This window comes from Aristolochia californica, unplaced genomic scaffold (assembly GCF_029961685.1).
Source record: "Aristolochia californica isolate CCGP_79_NKW_82.1479 unplaced genomic scaffold, dmAriCali1.0.hap1 SCAF_2, whole genome shotgun sequence".
In the NCBI taxonomy this organism is placed as follows: Eukaryota; Viridiplantae; Streptophyta; class Magnoliopsida; order Piperales; family Aristolochiaceae; genus Aristolochia; species Aristolochia californica.
This window is the reverse complement of record NW_027181881.1, coordinates 48,435,352-48,460,470: the sequence shown is the minus strand read 5'-3', so window position 1 is coordinate 48,460,470 and position 25,119 is coordinate 48,435,352. Positions and strand designations below refer to the sequence as shown.

Sequence of the window (25,119 nt, the reverse complement as noted above, 5' to 3'; positions counted from 1 at the left end):
TACGGTCAATACGAAGATTCGGTAAGTCGGCCACTGTTTCTCGAAATATGCATGGTCAGTCTTCCGTAGGTTGCAGAGAAACTCCCGTCGGGTCCCCATGTAAAGGTTGATCAGGGTTCTCAAACGGATCCTCTTGCGCTAAGTTAGCTCCTCATATCTGATTCAACCGAATGGACTCGTCCGTACTAATGGAAGAGCTCCGAGTTCGTGTGCCAGATGCAACTGTTATTGTTTCATCTCTTTGGTCAATAGTTGATCCCAGTGAACAAGTTAACCTTGTAGTTCGCGTCCAAGACATGAATACACTGATTAGCGTTTAAAGATAATGGTGAAAACTAAACACAGCAGCAACAAGTGTTCTATTGGCGGAAAAGAAATCATGTATAACAGAGATAAGCAAGAAATGTAATAATAACCTTTAACCCAATTATAAAGTAAAATAAAATAAAGAATCTTTATCCCATAAATAGAATCACAATAGCCGTTGCGGGTTCCATATTAGCTCTCTCTCTCTCTCTGTTCGGGTTATGTGACTCAAAAAATAAATCTTCATGCTTTCGTGTCCGAAACATCATTTTTACTGTCATTATGAAGATTCAGCAAGTCGGCCAATGTCATTCGAAATGTGGATGAGTCATCCATAAGTTGCAGAGAACTTCCATGGGTTCCATGTTGAGGTTGACCAGGGTTTTCTAACGCATCCTCTTGTCCTAAGCTAGCTCCACGTATCTGAGTCAGAGGAATGGACTTGTCCGTACCCATGGAAGAGCTCCTAGATAGAGTGCCAGATGCAACTGTTATTGTTTCATCTCTTTCGTCAATAGTTGATCCTAATGAACAAGTTGACCTTGTAGTTCCAAGATATGAATGCACTGAATCACGTTTAGACCTCTCCTTTACTCTTTTGCACCAGCTATGAAGTGATTCTCTGACACTCTCACTGAGCAAAGCCTTCTTGCACCTGGAGCCCATCTGCAGTATTTGAGAAGAATTATTTGTAAAATATGGCTTTTCAATGCTGGACTCAAGTCCATCCAACCTTACTTGCTGCACCTAATTTTTTCTTTAAAATAATTACACAAAATATAAGAATGTCATTTACTTCAATATATCTATACCAATGCCATTATCTTCATTATATCGTTGATAAAGATAGGGGACAAAACACAATCGACCATGTGAAATAATGTAATAAAAGAGATTGAGAGAGAGGGGAAGAGAAAAGAAAGAGAGCTGAGGAGAAGAGTTGCTGCAAGAGAGTAAGAGTGGCTCTCGTGATTACTGTCCGAGTTGACCCCTAATCCTTATATATAGTTTAAGTTAAGAAAAAGGTACAAAGATAATTATACCCTCACTCACTTAAACCCTTATAACTCCTACATTACACCTCCTAATCACATGAAACTTGAACTACATAAACTCTCAAACATGTTGAATAAGATAAAGCTTTATCCAGGAGGTGTAGACAGTGAAAAAATGCCAAAATACCCTTCACCACTATTTTCTGACGGAAAATCAATAAGAGCAAGCTAAGTGTTCAGTTATTCAACTTAAATGTGGAGCTTTAATTATAAACTGGGTGCACCTAGCTTAGATGGAGTTAGGTCCATACTAATTTTTTCCCAATAAAAATTTTAGTTCTCCTTTCCAAAAATCTTTTCCTAATTCCAAGACAAAGAAATCAGCAAACAGGACCTATACATAAATTACTTGACCATCAATATTGGAAAAATAAAACTCCATTCGTGTACCATCTAATATGGACATAAAACAACAGGGAATCAAAGACATGTCTAAGCCAAACGCTTACAAGAACGTGCCTCGACTTAAAATTATGTATTTCTTTTTTACAATGTGATGTTCTCTAAGTCCATAGGCTAAACAAGCTAAGAAGGGGGAGACCTAACAACGTGGGATTGGAGTCTTGCCTCCTAGCTAAAGCATCAGCTAAATGTACTATTTCTTAGCAAAGTAAAATTTGAACAGTCAAAAATTTGAAGAGTAATCTCCCTACTTTATCAATTCAATTGACATGTAATGGTCCAACTTAGTAGGAAGGTCAACTTTATTTGTGCACGCACCTGTGTAACAATGACATTAAGAGGCACTGTGCTATAACTACACCAAAACTGAACTAGCACCCTGCATCCATTGAGAAAAATTCATAAAAATTAGTGTCATTAAAAAAAAAGACTCTTCCTGTCATAGCTATGATCAACATATGTGCATGGGTTATCTGTGTAAGCTTTACATGAATAATGTTTGAAACTTACCCACAAACCAGGCGAATAACGATCATATAGTAATTCTTCATATAACATGATCGTGCCTTCAATCCCCACTACATAGAAATAACAAGGTTTTAAGATCCACATCCAGAGATAAATACAAGCATCTTAGTGTACACCTAGGCATTACTCATTAGTGAAGATTACTTTGACTATATAATAAAAATGTAGATAAAAACAGATTTGCAGGGTTATTAGGTGTTGGACGCTTTGTTATAAAACCAGGACTGGACCAGCCAATTGAATCACATTCATGCAGAATTGGTCTCTGCTTGGGTCACAAGTCTGTAAGACGTGAGGAGAGGGAAAACCCCCGAGTTTGCAGGTTAAAGTAGCAACCCAAGAAATTCAGTCTCAGCAGTCAGGTTGCTATCTATTTTCCCCTCACGACACAGAGAGGGTGGGGGGGCGCTGGAACCCCTGCCTTCACCACTTCTTTATGAAGGCAGTGAGGACTAGGCTCCTTTCACTCCTGTGCTGTTGGCACGAATCCTCTCCCCCCACCCTCCCTTTTGGTGCCTGTAGCTTGAAGATCAGGGGAAGACAATACCCCTGATAAACTTTTTTTTTTTTTTTAAATTATAGTAACTGCAGCTCTGAGTCAACAAGCTGTTAAAATGGCTGAACTGGGTTGGACTGAACCCGGTCACTTCACCAGGTTATACATTGGTTGGATGCTTGCTGATAGAATGAAACTGAAAGATTACAACTTGCCCAGGCAGCCTCTTCATCTTCGTCAATAGAAACAAGTTTCTGGTGCAGCAAGGTGCTGTCAAACTGTCAATTGGATGGTTACAAGAGTGCATTCAAGGAAAGCACAAGTATGATCTGAGTGGCTCAACATCATTTAGCCATACACTAATGATAAAGAGTGCATTAAGGGAGTTTGCTGAAGCAATGATTGCTACTGTAAATGTTGTTGTAGCACAGGTGAGACGAGGGGCAACCAGCCGAGTCCAGACGGCACGCCCACACACCCACCATAAAGCTCCAGCACAAGGGAAGGCAACGCGCATACGGCAGAGGAAGCGCGTATGGCAGCCATTCGAGTTTGGGAAGCAACGTCGGCAAGCCTAACACAAGTTTTGGCACAACGCACACAAGGCTGGGCAAGTCGCACGCAAGGCAGCACACCAACAGACACGCAGAGGCGGGTCGAAATGGGGTTACGCACGGTAAGGACTCCAGGCGAGGCGCGCGCGAGACCAGGACTCCAGGCGGGGCGCGTGCGCACAGGACTCCAGGCGGGGCGTGCGCGCGCAAGACTCCAGGCGGGGCGCGCGCGTGCAAGTAAAGGTGACTTCGAACCGAGCCGGCTCGCGAGCCGCTCGAGTTCGGCTCGGTTCGAAACGTTATATTTCGAGCTCAAGCCGAGCTCGAACTCAGGGATGGGCTCGTTTACATTAACGAGTCGAGCTCGAGCAGAGCCCGCTTCGGCTCGTCGGCTCGCGAGCCGACTCATTAATATAACGAGCGATTCGGGATCGGGGATCGGGAGACGGAGACCTCTTCGATTCAGGAAATTTCTCTGCGAAACCCATACCTCCGTCTGCCATTTCCATGCCGTTTCAGCGTGATTTCTTGCGGAAATCGCTGTCCGTCGGCAGGTATTCAGGCGAAATGGGGGATTTGGTCTTCAAATCCCTCGTTCTCCCTCTCCCTCTTCGATTCCTCGATTTATTCCTCTACGATTTCTGTCTTCCTTCCTCAAAGATTTCTTTCTCGTCTTCCTCTTCGATTTCTTCATCCAAGCTTTTCCTCGCCGACGAGACGAAATCGACGGTCCGACGGAAGGAGGTAAGATTTTTATTTAATCTTTCTGTTTTTTTTCGTCGCCGAGCTAACCTAAAAAATCTCTAACTCTCTCTTCGTTTCTCAGCTTCGTTTCTCAGCAATGCTCCTTCATTATTGGAAAGTTTTTTTGGATATCCGAACGACACACTTTGTTTCTGTAAGCAAACTCAGCTCTGTTTTTTTTTTTTTTCCGATATTTCTAGCTGACAGTTCAAATACACTCGGGAAGAAATCATTGTAAGAAAACTGGTATGAATTTTATTTCATGATTTTGAGTGTTGATACTGTTTGATTTTTTGAAATGGTGAATTCTTGATTTAAGGGTAGAATGTAAGAAGATCATTTTATACAGATTGTATAAGGTTGACCTATTTTATTCTCTTAATTTATTTTTTTGCTTGAGTGTGCCATCAATTGCATTCTAGCTGGCTGAGAGCCAGGAAATTTCATACTGAGCTAACATTCAAGAAGGAAAGGAAGGGTGGGGGAGAAAAATCCCCCAACTTGTCATTTGTTATGTTTTTGTATATCTCAGAATGACTTACTAAGCTCAATTGCTATAATGTTTGGAAAATAGTTGGTTGGTTGTCAATGATTTTTTTGCTCAAATTCTATTGTTCTTCATAAATGAAGTTATTATTCTAGACTTTCAAATATTTTTATGTTGTGGGATCTTGTTTCTTTTTTGCCTTCTTATTTTTAGGTGTCTGGCCTCTTATAAAATTTTGTACGTTTATCATATATTTCAGCAATAAACAGCAATGGTATTCAAATTGTTACTTGATATATTTTAGCAATGGAATTTTATTTCATGATTTTGAGTGTTAATAACATATTCTGTTCAATAATACTCTATTATAGTTAACGGAATCAGGAGCTTTCTTAATTGCATCCAACTTCTCTTTATTATAAAAAAGAATAAAAAAAGTTAGTTTTTGTCCTTCTTTCTTAATTCTCATTGAACTTATATCTACTGCTGTTCTTGGTATAGTAGGGTATTGAGGTTGAATTTCATCAGAATATTAGAAGAGAATGTTGGTGTGCTTATTTCCTTATCTTAGAAGTTTTTAAATTTATATATAAAAAAAGGATCGGTATATTGGACTGGAAACTATTGGGTGCAGGGCTACTGGCTCAAAGAGACCCCGCTGCATTGAAAGACAAGGGTCGTTCCTGATTGTCACAATGTCACGTACCTTCCTCTAAGAATAAACAAGTATCTTAAATTATGTGTAGGATCTTTGTTGTTCGGATAACTTTCTTTTCTTTATGTTTTTAATTTGTAATTTTGTTTTTTTGTAGAAGTAAGAATGTCAACACCTCCTCAATTGACATCAATAATTAACACTAGTTCTAGTGTAACTATAAATAGTGACTCAACTCCACCAGAGTCACTACCCTCTGTCATAGAAGTGGGCCCAGATGAAATTACCATAAATGAGGATGAAGGTGATTCTACTCATACCTCCAAAAGACAAAAAAAGTCTCATGTGTGGTTGGAATTCAAAGAAGTATCACTTAATAGTACAAAAAAGGCTCAGTGTGTTCATTGTAAAATCAATTTGAGTGTTATTAGTAGTGGAGTGACCACACATATGAGTCGACATTTGAAACGTTGCACTAGTAGAAAAGTGGCAATGAGAAAACAAAAAACCTTAAACTTTCAACTAGTGGGAGCGGGGTCTAATGTTGATCAGAGTCCATCTGGACTTCCTTTTATGGATTTTGGAGGAAATTATGATCAAGCTAAAATGAGAGTACTCATTGCTCATTGGATTCTTATGCATGAGCATCCATTCATGATAGTAGAAGAGGAGGGATTTAATTTTGTAATGAAGATGGCAAATATAAATTATGAGAAAATATCCCGGAAGACTATTAAGAAGGAGTGTATGGAGGTGTATGAGGCAGAGAAAAAGAAATTGAAAATTTTGTTAAAAGAGATTAACAAGATTAGTCTTACCACGGATCTTTGGAAGTCTCAAAATCAAAAAATTGAATACATGGTTATTACTGGGCATTTTATTGACAGTAATTGGAAGCTACAAAAACGAGTCTTGAGTTTTGTGCATGTTCCTCCTCCTCGTCGTGGCGTTGATATAGCAGATGCTATTTACAAGTGTTTGAAAGAGTGGGAGATTGAAAATAAAATTTTTAGTATTTCAGTTGATAATGCTCCATATAATGATGTTTGTATCAGAGTTTTGAAACAAGATTTTTCAAGGAAAAAAAATTTGGTGTGTGGTGGAAAGTTGTTTCATGTGCGTTGTTGTGCTCATATTTTGAACTTATTAGTCCAAGATGGTCTTGTTCAGATTAAAGATATCATTGATAATGTGCGTGAAAGTGTCAAATTCATAAATCTGTCTGAGGTTAGACTTCGCACTTTTCTGAAATTGTACAACAATTAGAACTTGGTGAAAAGAGGTTGCTTATTGATTGTCCAACTCGTTGGAACTCTACTTATGACATGTTGTCTTCTGCATTAAAATTCAAAGATGCATTCTCTAGATTTAAAGTTAGAGAACCAACATATGATTGTTTGCCAAGTTTTGATGAATGGGAAAAATTTGACATGGTGTGTGAGATTTTAGAAGTTTTTAATGCAGTTACTAATATAATTTCTGGGAGTGACTACCCTACTTCTAATTTGTACCTTAGTGAGGTATATAGGGTAAAAGAAGTTCTGGATTTTCATTCTACAAATGAAAATGTTTTCATTAGGACAATGGTTAGTAGAATGAAAGAGAAATTTGAGAAGTATTGGGGTGAATGCAATTTATTGATGGTTGTTGCTTCAGTTTTGGATCCAAGGGTCAAATTAAAGTTGATCGAAATGTGTTTTCCAGTGATATATTCTATGGAGGAAGCTACAATGAATATAAATTTAGTTCGACGCACCTTATATGAGATCTACAATGAATATGTATCCTTATATAATGTGGATATTAGAAATGAAGAGCTTGTTTCAAGTACTAGTAGCTCTATGGGTGTTTCCACAAGTCGTAGGCCTTCATCAAGTTCAGGTTGGTCAAAGTTGATGAGTTATATGAAACAAAAGGATGCAGTTAATTTACCAAGGTCAGAATTGGAAATTTATCTTGAAGAAGGTGTATATAGTTGTGAGGAAACTTCACAATATGATTTTGATGTTTTAGAATGGTGTGAATCATATGAAATTTCGAGTATTATCTAAGATGGCAGCAGACATCCTTGTAATTCCCATATCCACAGTAGCTCCAGAGTCTACATTTAGTGCTGGTGGTAGAGTAATAGACTCATATCGTTCTTCCTTGGCACCAAATACAGTTCAAGCTTTGATTTGTGGCAGTGATTGGATTCGGGATCTTCACGGTGTAAAGAAAAATCAAAAGGTGAATTTCTTTGATCAATTCTTTATTATGATATTTTTTAGTTTTATTTATTAAAATTTTGTTTTATGATTACAACCTGAGAAGAAGAGTGTAGAGATAATGCTACCAGCTACATGATTTTTCATGTTTCTCTCATCATGGTAATTTTAATATTTTTAACGACATTAAGTAACTAGTAATGGAAGAGTATTTTTTTATCTGACAATAACTAATTTTATTTTTTTATTTTTGTCGTAGGTGGAGATTTTGCTCATGCAGGGATGTATATTATTTTTTAGCATTAAGAGAAACAATTATAGTTTGTAATTTTATAATGGATTTATAGTTTTTATTTGGGTGATTGTAAATTGATAGTGATATTTCATTTAATTTTGTTGTGTTTGATTATTGTATGAAGTTTATTTATAATATTATGCAGTGTATGAAGTGTTTAGACTATTTTATGAAGTGATTATGAAATGTATAGATAATTTTATGGAGTATTTATGGAGTGTTTATGCAGGTATTATGTATATTGATTATGTCCAATTTTAAGTAGAGGTCATGCCGAATTTTATACAGGTATTATATACATAAATTATATTCAATTTTAAGAAGAGGTTATGCCTCAATCTTATACATGTATTATATATATAGGTTATGCTTAATTTTTTGTAGAGGTCATGTCCAATTTTATGTAAAATGTATGTATAATTTTATATATAATTAATTTGATATATATTTTTTGAAAATTTTTAAATGTATGTTGAGGCTCGAGTTCGATTAAGATTTTTGGGCTTGAGCTCGATAACAATTTTAGGCTCGAGACGAGGCTCGGCTCGAAGCTCGGCTCGAAATATTTAAATCAAGATCGGCTCGAACATAGGCAGGTTTGGGCTCGGCTCGGCTCGGCTCGATGCCACCCCTACGTGCAAGACACCAGGCGGGGCGCCCACAGGACTCCAGGCGGGCTGCGCGAGGGACTCCAAGCGGGCCACGCACGCCCCGCCAGAAGACTCTTGAAGGCGCCAGAAGTGGAAATCTCTGGAATTGACGGGTTTTCTGGGCACCTCTAGAAATTTCTAAAGGTCAGGGACAACAGCCAGGTTTCTGGGAATTTCTAGAGCCTTCTAAAGGACAGGGAAGAGGCTTATAAATAGGAGGGGCCTCTCCCTTTGTAAAGCATTCTTGAGCATTCTTAGCATTCTTTGCTCTTCAAGTGTATAGAGAGTTTTTAGCCTTTAGCTTCAAGAGAGTTGGGCTTTTCTCTTCCATCTTTTTGGTCTTTTCCATTGTCCCTTTGTCTTGCAACATCAAGTGTGGAGGTTGGGTGGAAGATTCGAGGCACAAGGAGGCTGACTAATTCTTGGGAAGAGCTAGGCCGCACGGGGATGATATTTCGCTTGGCTAGACAGACTTAGCCAAAATCTAACTGCGTGACAACAGGACTCCAAAAGGTTTTAAGAAAATAACAAAGTAGAATCTTCTCCACTGGTGAAAGAGCCAACAGCAGTTGTTATTTTCGGTCCTTTCATCACATCTAGGATCAGGCAATATTTAATCACAACCCCTTGCACGTCCATCAATGGGGCTATATTCATGCCATGGATTGGTAAAAACACATTAAAGGGATCGGTAGATGACAATATTCTTCCAAACTCCATCTTAACAAGCCAGAGGCTGTCAATCTTGAAAGGTAGAGAATCAGGTCTCTACACAACATTTTCTGTGAAAAAGTTACAGCTGGCAATCAAAGAATTCAGAATATCACCCTTGTTGTGCCCCCTCCATCAAACTACAACCCTATGTCTTCACATTGGTGGTTCTATCAAGTGAAGCCAGGCATTTCGACTCTGTGGTGTTGCACTAGTAACTGTGTAATCATTTTTAGTTTACCAGCTTCCTTCCCCAAAAACACATAGATAATGCTAAAACTCAAATATAGAACAAAGCAAACAAAAAAAGGCACGAATTCTTCACAAATGAGACATACATTGTTGTTTCTCTTGATGGAAGAGATTATTGCCCAAAAAACAAGTTTCAACATTTCTTTTTTGGAACAATCACTTTTTTCTTCTTTTGAATGTCAAACCCCATAGCTTGCTGAGACTTAAATAAGTGTCTCATTGGAGATATCAGATAAAAGTTAGAAGAATATAGATAAACCAAAATTCTCACACAAGAAACAACCCAACCACCACCACCACATGTGGTCCTTGAGCTAAAGACCCAATCCACAATGACATTTTTTTTAATTAGGAAGAAGAAATTTACAAAGACAATGGGGCAGCCAAGTTTATTTGAAAGAAGAAAAACAGTAGCCTAGAAAATATTCTCAACAGGGTTGAGCAACAGTATATAACGTACTAACAATCAGGTCCAACTGAAGCAAAGTTGTTTAAGTCCAATTGCAGCAAAAAATGGCATATATCTAGCTCCCAAGGTACACTAGAAATTTGCATGTGCAAAACTAGTTTTGTTAAAGAATAATCCCACATAGATAAGGAAAAAGATTTTGTGTTTACTAGTTGGAAAAAAACCTTTCTAACTTGGCTAGTCTTTTGGAATGTACCTTGAACCAAACTTTAACATGGTATCAAAGTAGGTGCTCATAAATGAACTTCTATCCAAACAGTATCCACAAAGAGGACCAGTACGTGAGTGTTAAGGAATAACCCCACAAAGATCAGTGAGTAAAAAGATCTTGAATTTATTACTTGGGAAAGAAGCTTTCTAGTTTGGCTAGTTATTTTGGAATAGGCCTTAACTTTAACAAGTTTTTTTTTTTTTTTTTGAAATGATATAAGTTTTGCGCTGGTGGGGATTCGAACCTGCACGTTAAGTTTTCTTATAAAAATTTTAAGCAAGATCATCTTACCAGAGACCAAATAAATGTTGCCATTTCAAAAGCATTCTGCAAGCACAAAGAAGATAGGCATAATAAGAATAAAAATCTATTGAAAAGAATTGAAAAGCTGTATGCAGTCCACCCACAAAATATCAACACATGCCAAACTTTTGCTTATCTGGATTTATTATGCATTAATACAAGGACTTATAACCTCATGAAACAATCAAATACCTGACTATTCAGCATAAAGAATTGAAACTATGACCCTAGCAATTTTTGTAAAAGGAATTGACAGTAACCTAAACATATCTCTTATAAGATCCATTTCCAGAAAGAACTACAAAATTGAAATAAAGGCCCCAGTGGTGCTTGTCATGACAGCACTTTTCTTAGACTCACTATAATGAAACAATTCAGCCAGTTCTGAAAAGAAATTGGTGGTTCACATTCCACATACCTGAAATGAAATAAATTGTATCAGCCACAAGAGAATTACAGGTTTTCCGAACCAAAAGAGATCATCACGTGGCTTTAATTGGGTTCCAACAGATGGGCCGCTTGCTTCCACAACTTCAAGAGCTAATTGAGCAACAACATGTTGAAGTTTTGTTCCCACAAGCACAACCAACTGAATAGATGATTGCAACATGGTGCATGTTAAGCCTATTTGAGTCATAGAAGTGTCAAAAGATCTATGACCTTTAAAAGAAATGCATTAAGGAAGGAGCTACATACAATAGCAGGGACAAATGACAACCAAAAGTAAATATTAAGACCTGCAATAGGAAAAAAAGTCATGTTTTTCAAGTCAGTGACAACTTGTACTCAAAAGAACACGGGCCTAGACAATTCAACAGGAAACAATGCAAAGTTTACCATGAACATTTATGAAAATGCACACTATTGCATAAACCCAGAGAGCCCAGCTGCAAAATTAAAATGAGAAAGGATGATGCTTCTATCAGTCCGAATCATCAATCCAGATGATTATTTTGAAAAAATATAATGATCTTGAAAGTAATAAGTAGAAATTCAGTGGCTTAAAATTTGGGGTGATTAGTGTGGCAACATACCTAATGCCTACAATTCCATGGAACTCGTCTTCCATACTCCGCAACATATACTTGTGGAAATCATAAGAAAGTGGAAGTTTGTGCTTCTGTAGATAAAGGCATAGCATGGAAAGTGTCATGGAGAAATTTCTGCTGATGATAAAATGGAAAAGGCTATTCTAAAGCAGCTTTGACTTTCCTATACCTATAGAGTCCATGATCATAATTTCACCCCATTACCTCTTTTACCACTTTATGTGAGTGCATGAAATAAGGTAAAGAAAAAGAATTTAACCCATTCAGAAATCAGCTCGGTCATCATTTTCTGGGAGACTACTAAGGCATGTGGAATGCAGCTCATGAGACATATGCTCATGACAAAGAAAATTTCAAGAATTTTTGTATCACATGATTAAGCAGGAAGATAGGAATCTTTCAACAACTATAGCACTTTCAAAAGGACTGTGGGAAGAGTTACATGTATATCAGACTCAAGCCCAGATATTAATGTAAAAGAAACATAAAAAAATGTAGAGGCTGCAAATTCTTCACAAGGATTAAATTCAAAATGCTATGCTGCTAGAAGTCAAATGGTGACAAGTGTTGACGTCCCATCCTTGCAAACAACTTTTTCCAGGTTTCAAAGAGTAACCCGCTCCTCTCTTCAATCAATAAAGTAGTAGAACACCTTTTGTAGAATATCTAAAGATGCATCTGCCTTATTCATCCGGGGTCCTTTACTAATCATGGATGTGGTGATTTATAGTGTGTGAAGGTAAGAACAATGATGGAGCTCAAAGTAGAGGAAGAGGAAACAGATTATGCTCATGAAATAAATGTGGATCAATTGGTGAAGAAACATAATACAATAAGATGGTTTGGCCTCAGCTCCATCCTCACTTGTGTCAGAAACATGGATGCCGCAAAAGGATTGGGATCTTGGGTTGCTGAGAGGACAGACCGAAGAGGAAGCCCTCGATGCCAGCATCCTCCTATCCACCTTGAGGGAATAAAGGTCAGAAACTAATCTGAAGACAAGTTGGTTTGGTTCTAATATGATATCCACAAATTCATTGTATCCTCAGCCTATATGCACCTAAAAGGATACAGTGAACTCCAGCCCCATAGTACAGCCATTGCCTGGAAATTACCGGGACCCCCCAAAGTTCAATTTTTCTTTGGAGTGTCCTTCTCAATCGCACTCTCACGACTGATAATCTAAGAAGAGGAGGAAACCCATTCCCTAATCCACTTTGCGACATTTTTGGGTAATGCAAGCTGAGAGGAAGGTATTTCCTAATCAGTCAAATGAGCCATGGGAGTCGTCTCTCAAGATTAGGAAATACCTTCCTCTCAGCTTGCATTACCCATGTTCTATGGGATCTTTGGAGAGGAACAATAGAAGATTCAATGGCAAATTATCCTCAATTGAAGAAGTAAAGACTTGAATAATTGGATTAATAGCTGTCAGGATTCATACAAGACCAGAATTTTGAAGGCCTAAATGGCATTCCTGGTAGAGAAAATCGAAAACTCATTGCCAAATCTCAGCCCCTACTCAGCCAGCAGCAAGAGAAGAGGGATGGTTGTGCTCATGGTAATGCTGGTGTTGCAGGTTTTGGAGGAGTCATCAGGAATTGGGAAGGAATGACCCTTCTCTCCTATTCTGCCCCCCTTGGAACTTCTTATTTTACTTTACCTAAGCTCCATGCCTTCCTCTAGGGTCTCCTTTATCCTCAACCAATTTAGTGGCAAACTCCATATTGAAGGCAACTCCAAAGTAGTCATTGGCTAGTACTCAGCTTCAAACCCTTTGTGGCGTCATTGGAAAAATTTTCATGTCATTATTGATATTGTAGATTCCTTTGATTGTATTTGGACTCATGTCCCAGGATCAACAAATTCCCTACTTGACAACTTCCTTTAATTCCTTGACGTTATAGGGGGTTCCCTTCCAAGGCTTCCTTCGGTTGTTTTTGTTTTGGCTTTTGCTTGAATAAAATTGCACTCTTCTTAAAAAAAGGGAATACGATAAGATGGTCAATTCCCACTTAGAAAATAGCATGTATGTGATACAAAACCTGCAACTCAACCTTTCCCTTATCAATATAGATGCCTAACCGAAGTTACTACTATAGATGTCTAAACCCAAGGACACTACGTGTCACGTCACTAGATAGAGCAAGAAATCATTCATAGATCCTCAGCTTATGGTCTAGTTTACTCCAAACAAAAGTAGGCCAGTCAACCTCTCAAATCGAGAAGAGAATTTAGAAAAGAATAGAAATAAGTTCTGGAAGTAAAGGGGACTTCTTTCCACGAAAATGAATATGGTTTAGACAAGTTAACAAAGCCTATTTATATGCAAATGAAGGATAAGCATCCCTTATCTTACATCTACCAATATAATTCTTGCCACCTAAGCAAGAGGATTGCCCCTTAATTCAAATTTCAACCTAGGCATTAACACATGCCCTAAATAAGCTACGAAAATCCAATTCAAAACTATTTGAATCGATCCAAGTTCGAATTTCAAATTTCGAAATGGTCAGCAAGTCAAGTAGCCAGCTCCCGCTGCTGGCCCTGCTGCCTGCATGCATGCCTAGGCCTCCTTTGCATGTGCAGGCGCTTGGGCATCATTTGCGCGTGCATGCTTGCATCCCAGGTTCTACTGCTGTGCCTGAACTTGTGTCGCCAAACCTCACCAAGCCCTTCATTGTTGTTGCTGACTGTGGTATGTCATTTTTGTGACTTGGGGTTGGCAAGCCACTTTGGCTGTATTGCGTCCACTCATATATAACTAAGGCACTTAGTTTATGTTCAAACTGTTAAGTTGTGGAGCCTGAATAACACCTTACCCTCTGGCGCGGATCGACCTTAGCGATAAGGTCACCGTGGGGGTTGCAAGGGGGGCGGGGAGCCCCCGGCGGGTCCACGATATATTGATTGCTATGTCATTAAGGGTAGTGTGAGGATTTCTACCCTAATTTTCTCTTTATATATGGGGGCACCGTTGTTAGGGTTTTATCACCTTGACGAGTATCATCATCCCGAGGAGCTCTGGAGTTGCAGCTCGAGAGGTTAGAGAAAAACACTTGTCAATGTGTGCAATTTCTCTTTTTAAACTATTTCATCTTCATAGTAAATTACTGCAACAGCGGAAGAGAGGACGTAGTCTCACCTTGAGGCGAACATGTATAAATCTTGTTGTTATTGTTTTCGTGCTTGTTTTTTCCTTCTTTCATGATTATTATTATTGTTATCATTAGTTTGGAATTAGGGCATCTAATTCCTAACAAGTGGTATCAGAGCATTAGTTCGTGATTGAGAGCAATGGCTGGCGGAGAAGGATAGACACTTGGAATTAACAAGTTCGATGGTATAGAGTTTGCATTCTAGAGGATGCAGATCGAAGATTATTTGTACAGTAAAAAGTTGCACGCACCACTTCTGGATATGAAACCAGAAGGTATGAAAGATGATAAGTGGAATCTCCTTAATAGACAGGTGTTGGGAGTAATCTGGTTAACATTGTCGAAGAACGTTGCTCACAACGTGGTGTTGGAGAAAACCACAACGGGGATGATGAAGATTTTGTCCGACATGTATGAGAAACGTGCTACAAATAATAAGGTACATCTCATGAAAAAAACTTTTCAATTTAAAAATGACAGAAAATACATCTGTGGCATCGAATTTGAATGAGTTTAGCACGATTGTCAATCAATTGACCTCGATTCAGATTAAATTTGATGATGAGGTTCGTGCTTTAATTCTTTTGGTATCTCTGCCAAATTGTTGGTAGCCTATAAGGGTTGCGGTCAGCAACTCTGTAGGCCAAGGGAAATTAATTTTTAATGATGTTCGGGATACCATTCTTGCAGAGGAAGTTCATAGAAAGGACTCCGGAGAATCATCGACATCTAATTTTGCCCTAAGTGTTGATACTAGGGGGCAAGAACTTCAAGAGGAATTCCAACAAGGGCAATGGTAGAGGGAAGTCAAGGAATGGAAGAAACAAATCCAAATTCGGAAGGAATGTGGAGTGTTGGAACTGTGGCAAGTCTAGTCACATAAAGAAAAACTACAGAGCACCGAAGAAGGATGAAAAGAAAAACGATGTTGCAAATGTGGTGATTGAAAAGCTACAAGATGCTTTACTCTTGTCGGTTGACAACCCTATTGATTCTTGGGTGTTAGATTCAGAAGCTTATTTTCGCACCACTGCGCACCGTGAGGTCATAGAGAATTACGTTGTTGGAGATCACGGGAAGGTGTATCTTGCTGATGGAGAACCTTTAGATATTGTCGGTATTGGTAATGTCAGTTTGAGGATGTCAAACGGGTCAGAGTGGAAAATTCACAAGGTGAGACATGTACGAAAACTGATGCATAATCTGATCTCAGTAGGGCAGCTTGATGATGAAGGTCACAATGTGACTTTTAATGGTGTTGCCTGGAAAGTCACTAAGGGAGTCATGGTTGTTGCTCAAGGAGTTAAAACTGGAACTCTGTACATCACTTCCAGTTGTAGAGACACGGTTGCAGTTGCTGATGCTGTTACTGATTCTGATTTGTGGCATTATAGGCTCGATCACATGAGTGAGAAGGGAATGAAAGTGTTTTAGTCCAAAGGGAAGCTACTAGGGTTGAAAACTGTAAATAACAGTTTGTGTGAAAGTAGTATCTTTGGCAAGCAGAAAAGGGTTAGTTTTTCTAAGGCTGGAAAGAAGCAAATGATAACAAAGTTGGAGTTGGTTCACACAGATGTATGAGGGCCTTCAACTATTACCTCCCTTGGTGGTTCTAACTACTATGTGACATTTATTGATGATGCAAGCATAAAGGTATGGGTTTATTTCTTGAAAAAGAAATATGATATCTTTGATACCTTCAAGAGATGGAGAGCAACGGTAGAGAATGAGACTGATTTGAAGGTGAAGTGTCTGCAGTCAAATAATGGGAGAGAATACATAGGGGGGTTAGTCAACTTGATACAGGAGATGAACTTCAGCCGCATTACTCAGTTCATCTCCTGACGTCATTAGTGGAGCACCAGATTTCAAGTCATCTAGATGACTAAGATGAATCCGAACATCATCTCCACATTATAAATTATGGAATCTGGTTTCCACCCCAAATTGCCAATCATCCAGATGAAGTAAACGCAAGGGTTCGAACCCTCGACATTTTTTTTCCCTCTCTCCCGCACCCCCCTCTCGGTCTCTTCTCATTTTTGATTTTTTTCGCCCTCTCTGCTGCACCCCCTCTCTCGTCTCCCTACGCCCCCGAGGTCTCTGCCCCCTCTCTTCTCTCGCAGAGATCCTTCAACGGCTTCTGCATATTAGCATGATCAGGAAAATCAGCAAACTTATATAAGGAAACCACGATGAGCAACCCACCAGAAGAATCAACTTCCTCTTTGGGTATCCTATTTCTTGATCCACAGACGGTCGAACTCAAGACATGCATCGCAGTAGAGGCAGGACAAGAAACCCCCGACATGACATTCTGGGTAACGAGGGACTTTTGGCGGACACCAGAAATTAGAGATTTCTGAAAGATGGTGGAGGTCATTGTGCACAAGAAACAGGAATTGGGGTTCGGTAACGAAGAAGCTAGAAGCCTCAGTGTCGCCACAGCTGCTGCTGTTTTGAAGCTGAGAAATGGCGGGGATTGCATCACTCATTTGATTTTGCTTCGCTGCATTTCCTCGCTCTGGAAAATTCGAGAAGGCGATTACTAGTGGGCCTAGAAGGGACGGAGAAGGAAAAACTAAGATCGCAGCCGTTCTTCTGACGGACTATGATAGTGAGTCAGTTCTTTTAGACCGGATTTAAATCCATGGGCTAATCAAAACTCGGCCCACGAGATTTTAAGCTCAACATATGTTTAGAAAAGGGTTTAATTAACACTTTACATACTATTATTTAACAAAATTTTGAGAAGGGTGAAGAAAGGGTATAGTAATAATGTTTGTTTTACCTAATTTAATGTTTAAATATTATATTTTAATTAAATATACTATTACAAGTTACTAATTCTCTTATTTTCCATATTTTTCTCATTTAGGGGCACTAACACTGGAAACTGTTTTCCAGTGCACATGAACTCGTCCACACTAACACCCAATTCGAAGATGAAGTTCATGTAGATGAATGAAATGAAGATGAAGATGAAGATGAACTTCAAATTTTATGTTTGTTGACCAACCCCCCCATAGATAATGATTTCAAACGATACTGTGCTAATAATAGAATCAAAATGAAGAAGACCATACTTGGAAAACCTCAATAGAATGGTGTGGCTGAGAGGATGAACAGAAATTTGAATGAGCATGCTAGGAGCATGAGATTACATGCGGGATTGCCAAAGATGTACTGGTTTGAGGCTATTAACACCGCTGCCTATTTGATTAACAAAGGTCCCTCAGCACCATTGGATTGCAAAATACCAGAAGAGGTCTGGAGCGGTAAAAGAGGTAAAACTTTCTTTCTTGAAAGTATTTTGGTTGTGTTTCTTATATTCATATTGATTCTATTGCTAGAAATAAACTTGATGCTAAATCTAAAATATGTTTCTTTATTGACTATGGTGATACCAAGTTTGGTTATCGCTTTTGGGATGACCAAAGTCGCAAGGTTATCAGGAGCAAGGACGTGATCTTCAATGAAGGTGTCTTGTATAAAGACAGGTTGAGAACATATTCTAAGAGCACAAGCAATAAAGCTAAGAAGTCTGAAGTGATTCAGTTGAGAGATCTTTCAATTATTTAGATAGAGAATATTACTCAGAAAGATCAGGAAAACATACCCACAGAAGGAAATCAAAACATTCATGTGACTGAAGTCAGGAGATCTGCTAGAACTAGTAGACCACCACAGAGGTACTCTCCTGCACTGAATTATATTTTATTGACTGATAAAGGTGAACCAGAGAGTTATGAGGAAGTTGTGCAAGTTGATAAATCAACCAAGTGGGATTTGGCCATGCGAGATGAGATGGATTCATTGTTATCCAATCAGACATGGCAGTTGACCAAGTTACCAAAAGTGATGAAAGCCTTGCATAATAAATGGGTGTACCGAATAAAAGACGAACATGATGGCAACAAAGGGTATAAGGCAAGACTAGTGGTAAAAGGCTTTCAACAAAAAAAAGGCATTGACTACACTGAGATTTTCTCTCCAGTAGTAAATTAACTATTATTAGAACAATGCTTGGACTAGTGGCAAATGAAGATTTGCACTTAAAGCAATTGGACGTAAAGACAACCTTTCTTCATGGTGATTTGGAAGAAGAAATTTACACGATGCAACCACAGGGTTTCTAAGCACAAGGAAAGGAGAAAATGGTGTGCAAACTTCAAAAGAGCTTGTATGGTCTTAAACAAGCTCCAAGACAATGGTATAAGAAGTTTGACACCTTTATGAGTAGTAAAGGTTTCTTGAGGTGTCAGGCAGATCATTGTTGATATGTGAAGAAGTTTGATGACTCCTATATCATTCTATTGTTATATGTTGATGACATGTTGATAGCAGATGATTGCAAAGAGGAAATAGAAAAGTTAAAAAGGGAGTTGTCCAAGAAGTTTGCAATGAAGGATTTGGGTGCTGCAAAACAAATCCTTGGGATGAGGATTACTAGAGATACTAATGTCTTGAAACTGTCGCAAGAAGAATATGTGAAAAAGGTGTTGAGCAGATTTAACATGAATTATGCAAAACCAGTGAGTAATCCTTTGGCTAGTCAGTTTAGGCTATTTAAGGAGCAGTCACCTTCTACAAAACATGAGTGAGCCAACATGGTCAATATGCCGTATGCTTCTACTATTGGTAGTCTCATGTATGCCATGGTGTGCACTAGACCAGACATAGCTCATGCAATGGGAGTTGTGAACAGATATAAGAGTAATCCAGGTAAGCAACATTGGGAAGCAGTGAAGTGGTTCTCAGGTATTTGAGAGGCACTGCAGACTTAGCCTTATGTTTTAGAAAATCAGATTTGGGATTACAGGGTAATGTAGATGCTGACATGGCTGAAGACATTGATGGCAGGAAGAGTACCACTAGATATGTATATACATTGGATGGTACAACAGTTGGCTGGGTCTCTAAGTTGCAAAAGATAGTTGTTCTTTCCACTACTGAAGCAGAATATGTCACTGTGACTGAAGCCAACAAAGAAATGATATGGCTGGAGTCCTTCTAGGAAGAATAGGTCTCAAGCATGGGAAAAATGTGTTGTATTGTGACAATCAGAGTGTTATTCATTTAACAAAGAATCTTGTTTATCATACTAAAACAAAGCACATATAGATGCGTCATCACTTCATCAGATTGGTTCTGAATGATGGAGTCTTAACAGTTGAGAAGATTCAAGGAAGTCAGAATCCGACTGATATGTTGACAAAGACTGTTACGATTGATAAAGTAAAGTTGTGTACAACTTCAGTTAGACTTCTCTCTGAAGATTGAGAAGTTATTGCCGATGTAGAGGAGATATTGATAATGGACTAGTCTCCAAGTGGGAGATTGTTAAGTTGTGGAGCTTAATTAACACCTTACCCTCTGGTGAGGATCGACCTTGGCAACAAGGTCGCCGTGGGGGTTGGTAGGGGGAGGGGAGCCTCCGGCGGGTCCACGATATATTGACTGTTGTGTCATTAAGGGTAGTATGGGGATTTCACACTTGTAATCCGGTTGCCCTAATTTTCTCTTTATATACGCCATTGTTAAGGTTTTATCACCTTGACGAGTATCATCATCCCGAGGAGCATCTAGAGGTACAGCCCGAAAGGTTAGAGAAAACCACCTGTAAGTGTGTGCGGTTTCTCTTTGTAAACTATTTTATCTTCATAGTGGATTACTGCAGCAGCGGAAGACAAGACGTAGTCTCACCTTGAGGCGAACTTGTATAAATCTTGTTGTTATTAGTCTCGTGCTTGCTTTTTCCTTCTTTCGCGATTATTATTATTGATCTCTTTCGTTTGGAATTAGGACGTCTAATTCCAAACACAAACTACATAAGCTAGATTTTCACTTATGTCCCTAGCATTTCACTTAATTAAATATAGTCCCAAGAAAAAATAATAAAATAAAAATATATACTGTATAAGAGCCCCTTGCAATTGTCAAGCATCATGTTTTTAATGATGATTGATTGTTTGGAGTTATAGTTGATATGTACTTGTTTTCCTTTTTGTAATTTTTTTATCGACAATGGTGGAAACAGTGAATGGAAGTTATAGGCATGAGATTCCAGTGGTATGAAGACTTGGCATGTGGTGATGGCGAAGAATAGTGCTGGATAACTAGCCAACTTCAATGAAGACAGATCTTCACAAGAAAATGATGTTTGGTTTAGAAATTGCTCAAGTTCCCAAGAGGGTATGCTCTTTCACTATTTACAGGGAGAATGCCGGCTCAATTTTTTTTAAATGCCTTCTATTAATTACAAAATTCAATCGCTTAACCCCACTTGTATCTTCTCTTCTATGCTTTTTAGTTTTTCTTTCATTTTATTTCAGAAGAAAAAAGGACAACTTACTTAAGATGTGGAGAGTAGGAAGACCAGAATCAGGCTGCTTCTCAACCCCTTCAAATGGCAAAGGCTAGAATGGGTTTACAGATCTTTTGCATTAAAGGCAAAACTTTCAAAAACCTGCCTTAATGCCTCTCCTATCCAAAAGTAGTTCATATTTCTTATATCTATCAGAAGATTCAAAATCTTAAACAATGAGAACTCACAGTGATAAAACCCAAACGCAGAGCCATGTAATCTGACTTTTCAACAGAGCTTTTGAATTGACGCACAAGACAAAGCTGCATTTGTGTCATTGAGATATCCAAAATTAATCCCTACATATTAATTGATAACATGAAGCTAACACCCAAAAACATTTTAGAGAGACGAAATAAAAGAAGAGGACATTACCATCCAGATGAGAATCTTGCTCCTGCTCCAAGGGTGGGAGGCATGATGGAAAACAAAAGTGGACTGCTGCTTTGTAAACAAAGTCCTCCTCACTATATAATAAAGACAAAACAAATAAACAGTTGTCAAGGAGTTCATTTCACTAATAGGACCATTAGTTTACAATCATCCCAAAATACTTGTTCTAATATAGCAAGTACTGTATATGAGAGGTGGTGACCTATAACTACATGGTTCTTCAATACCAAAACCCAAATGAAATTGAAAGAAGTGCTAACAGTTTGTTACACTTATGGATCATAATTAACACAATGAAAGTATTTTAAACTGTAATAATCAGAAAGCAAATAGAAGCCATTCAAAAAATGGCATCAGTTTTTCATGTACTACATTCTGTTTCAAATTAATTTAAAACAATGCACAGGATCCCATATGGATATAAAAGGACACATTAAATGACACCGGGAGAATCATCCTTGCCTGAGTTAAAAAAATTTCAAAATGAAAAAGGATGACACTCTACATGCATGAATGCTGAGAACATATAACCTTCATTTAGTGCTCACCCTGCAAATTTTCATCGGACAAAGGATTTGCCTCATTTTCCCATTTCCTCCAACTATAAATCTGTCCAAACACAAGAAAAAGGAAAGTCAATTAGCAATTAGGGGTATATACATTAAAAAAAAAAAAAAACTTGGAAGGCTTAGAGAGTCACACCTTAATCATGGACAAGACAACAGTGAAGCAACTGTAGGAAACATGAGTAATCCCAAGCAGGAACAGAAAACGATGAAGCTGTTCAAGACTCTCATAGGATACAAATGGCTCTCGACCCTGCAATGAGCATGTACTCGTCTCACCTTTCCTAATTATTTAAAGAGAACAAAGGACAAATGTGACTAATGATACAGAGAGCACCCTCTTACTGGTAACCTGAATCTAATATTTTCTGTTGATTTTCAGGACTCCATGAATTTAGCTCATGGAGAAAAAAATGAAAGAAACCCATTGGGAAAAAACAGGAGGAAGAAGGGTTATGGACTTGATTATTCCTAACACTCCCCCTGAAGCTCTATTTATAGATTTATGAAACTATAATATTATAATAATACCCTTGAACTTAGGATTTAGGGTTTAGGGTTTTAACCCTGGAACTTTAATATAAATACATCAATGCCATCTCTATGAGATAACCCTTTATTTACCATCCTGCCATCTTGTATGACTTTTTCTTTTTTATTCTACCGAGGATTTCCTCGTTTGAAAGAAAACTCAGACAGCTCACACCAACACCTATGTAACTTACCTCTCCGCACTGTGGGGAAACAGCTCCGGTTCCTGCAGCCGTCTGATTTTTACTGTGGATACTATTTCTGGAGATGATCCTAATTGTAACTTCATTTTCTGAGCATGGATAGAAATGACTACTAAAAAGAGATGACTCTATGCAAATCTCAGAGATCCAACGAGCACATTGACCCAACAAGAGAGATATAAGCCCCAGTAACATAAGCTCTACATAAAGAGCGAAAACCATCAGTGTCTAAAGGGTGTCAATAAACTGTGAAGTAAGCTTCTACTCAAGAAAAGCTTACCTTCTTTGATTTTCTCCAGTGAAGCAAGAAGAGCTTTCCTCCTCGTCTTCTTCAACCACTGATGGCGATTAAAATGTAAGCGTCAGCCCCAGAAATAGATTAAGACAGCGAACAGCAGTAAAAAGAAATGTCTCATATCTACCTTCCCAAATCGATAAATAGATCTCTGGACAATGAAACAGACAGCAACCATAGCAGTTGTAACAGTCGCCACAGACCATGTCGGAGTCTCTGCCAGAGATCTCTCCCCGATCATTTTCTCTCCAAACATTAACACCAAAAATTCAACATTATCACTTTTCCTTCTCTACAGGATTTGGATTTCTCAGACAGAAAATCCAGTGCCCATATCACTTTGAAACGCAGGTACCGATTAAGGTTGCAACAATGTGATTTTCCACAATGTGACTTTTCTGTATGGGTGTCGTTTTTTATCTTCCTTCTTCCGTTGCGAGAGTGGTTTCTTAACTGGCCCATGTTCAGATCTACAGGAGCTTCTGCGAATTTTGTCATATTGAAATCCTTGTCTGTCTTTATGGATTTCAAAATCGGTAATAGATATCCAAGAGAGTATTTTAAGCTAGAGCTCGCGAATAGAATTAGCGATTCCGAGAAGGGGGGAGCGCGGAAGGTAGCTAGAGAAAGTGCTCGGTTCTCGATGAGAGAGGAATAGAAAAATGGAGAAGCTGGCAGTCGTCAGTGCCAACAGCTCCCAACTTCTCAGTCTCCGCCCGGCCTACTGGCATCTGCTGGATGCTATTGCTACACAATCGAGATCCCAGTATTATGGATATATATATAGCTTTCGTATAGAACGAAGCGAGAGTGCTCTCGCATCATACAGTTTTCACGTATTACATAATCTTAAAAGCTAATTTGGCCAAACTCAAACAAGCAATGGGTTGACTCTTAAGTGAGGCACGGAACCGAGCTCAACCGGGATATTCGAGCCTAAGCTTAAATATTTTGAACTTGCACTCAGGTCGAACTTATACGCGAGCCTAAAATTATTATGGAGTTGGAGCTTAATAATTTTAATCAAATTTGAACCGAGCTCCAGCTTTAACATTCATTTAAAATTTTTCAAAAAATACATGTCTCAAGTGTGTGCTCCAACATATATTTTAAACTTCTAAAAAAATACATGTCAAATAAATTGTATATAAAATTATGCGTATATTTTACATAAATTGGAAATAACCTCTACTTAAAATTGGGCATAAGGGTGGCATCGAATCTAGCTAAGTCCGAACCTTGTTCAAGCCGAGTTTGATTTATATATTTCGAACTTGAGCTCGAGCCGACTTTAGCCGCAAACCTAAAATATAATCGAAACTCAAGCCTAATAATTTTAACCGAGTTCGAGCTCTAGCTCTAGCCGAGTTTGAGTTTACATTTAATACTCTATATAAAATATATGTCAAATAAATTATATATAAAATTATGCATACATTTAAAAAAAAATGATAGGGGAGGTTCAGGATTGAATTTCAATAATGGATTAGAATGCCCCAATATTAATTTTTTTTACTCCAAATGTAGTCTATTTTATTATGTAATTTTTGAATCTGGCCATAAATTTATTATGGCTCCCTTAGTGCCCCTGGTTGAAAATTTATATTCTAGGAAAAACTATAAATATTTTTCCTATGATACATATTTCCCAAAAAAACTTTAAATAAAATCCTATTACTCTTAATAACTTATTAGAAAATTACAAAAAATATTTTAAAATTTTCTTAGGAAAGTTAAATGGACCTCTTATTGCATCTTCTAGGGAAATAAATAAAAATTAATAATCAATCTAATATATTACTATACTTATCGATAATTTTTTAATCAAATAAAATGTCAAACACAAAATTGCAATGAAAATTGCATCATGCTAAAAGTATTACAACATCAACTGTCAAATACTTATTCAAAATTTTTCTATATGGTTTTCTAGTCCATAGTGGTAGGGAAATCTTACTTAGAAAATTATATGTTTTTTTAATAAGAAATTTCAATTAGAAAAATGTTTACAAAAAACATAAAATACTAATAGTCCCTAGAAACTTATTTCTACTAAAATATATTTCAAATTCTTTAAGAGCCATGAGGAAGGAGAGTTTAAATTTTTTTTTTTCCGTCGAGACGACGTAGAGGGAAGGGGGTTACGGCGCTGGTGAGGACCTGTTGTTGGGGATAACGGCTAATACCCCCCCCCCCCCCCCTTCTCTTGCTCCCGTTCCCTCGCTCAACCGG

General features: G+C 38.1%; 1 protein-coding gene across 1 annotated transcript; it reads right to left on the bottom strand.

Annotated features, from left to right (window-relative positions):
- Positions 1 to 412: 412 nt before the first annotated feature.
- Positions 413 to 23,308, bottom strand: LOC137956552 (MLO-like protein 4). The gene is made up of 15 exons (XM_068804095.1): positions 23,015 to 23,308; positions 22,873 to 22,930; positions 22,584 to 22,792; positions 21,995 to 22,111; positions 21,841 to 21,901; positions 21,275 to 21,366; positions 21,088 to 21,162; positions 11,360 to 11,445; positions 11,163 to 11,212; positions 11,022 to 11,062; positions 10,744 to 10,914; positions 10,314 to 10,349; positions 2,274 to 2,341; positions 2,082 to 2,142; positions 413 to 972 (listed from the first exon to the last, which is right to left on the bottom strand). Exons 1-15 carry the CDS (start codon positions 23,141 to 23,143, stop codon positions 550 to 552), a joined length of 1,677 nt encoding a protein of 558 aa, XP_068660196.1. The 5' UTR covers positions 23,144 to 23,308; the 3' UTR covers positions 413 to 549.
- Positions 23,309 to 25,119: the final 1,811 nt, after the last annotated feature.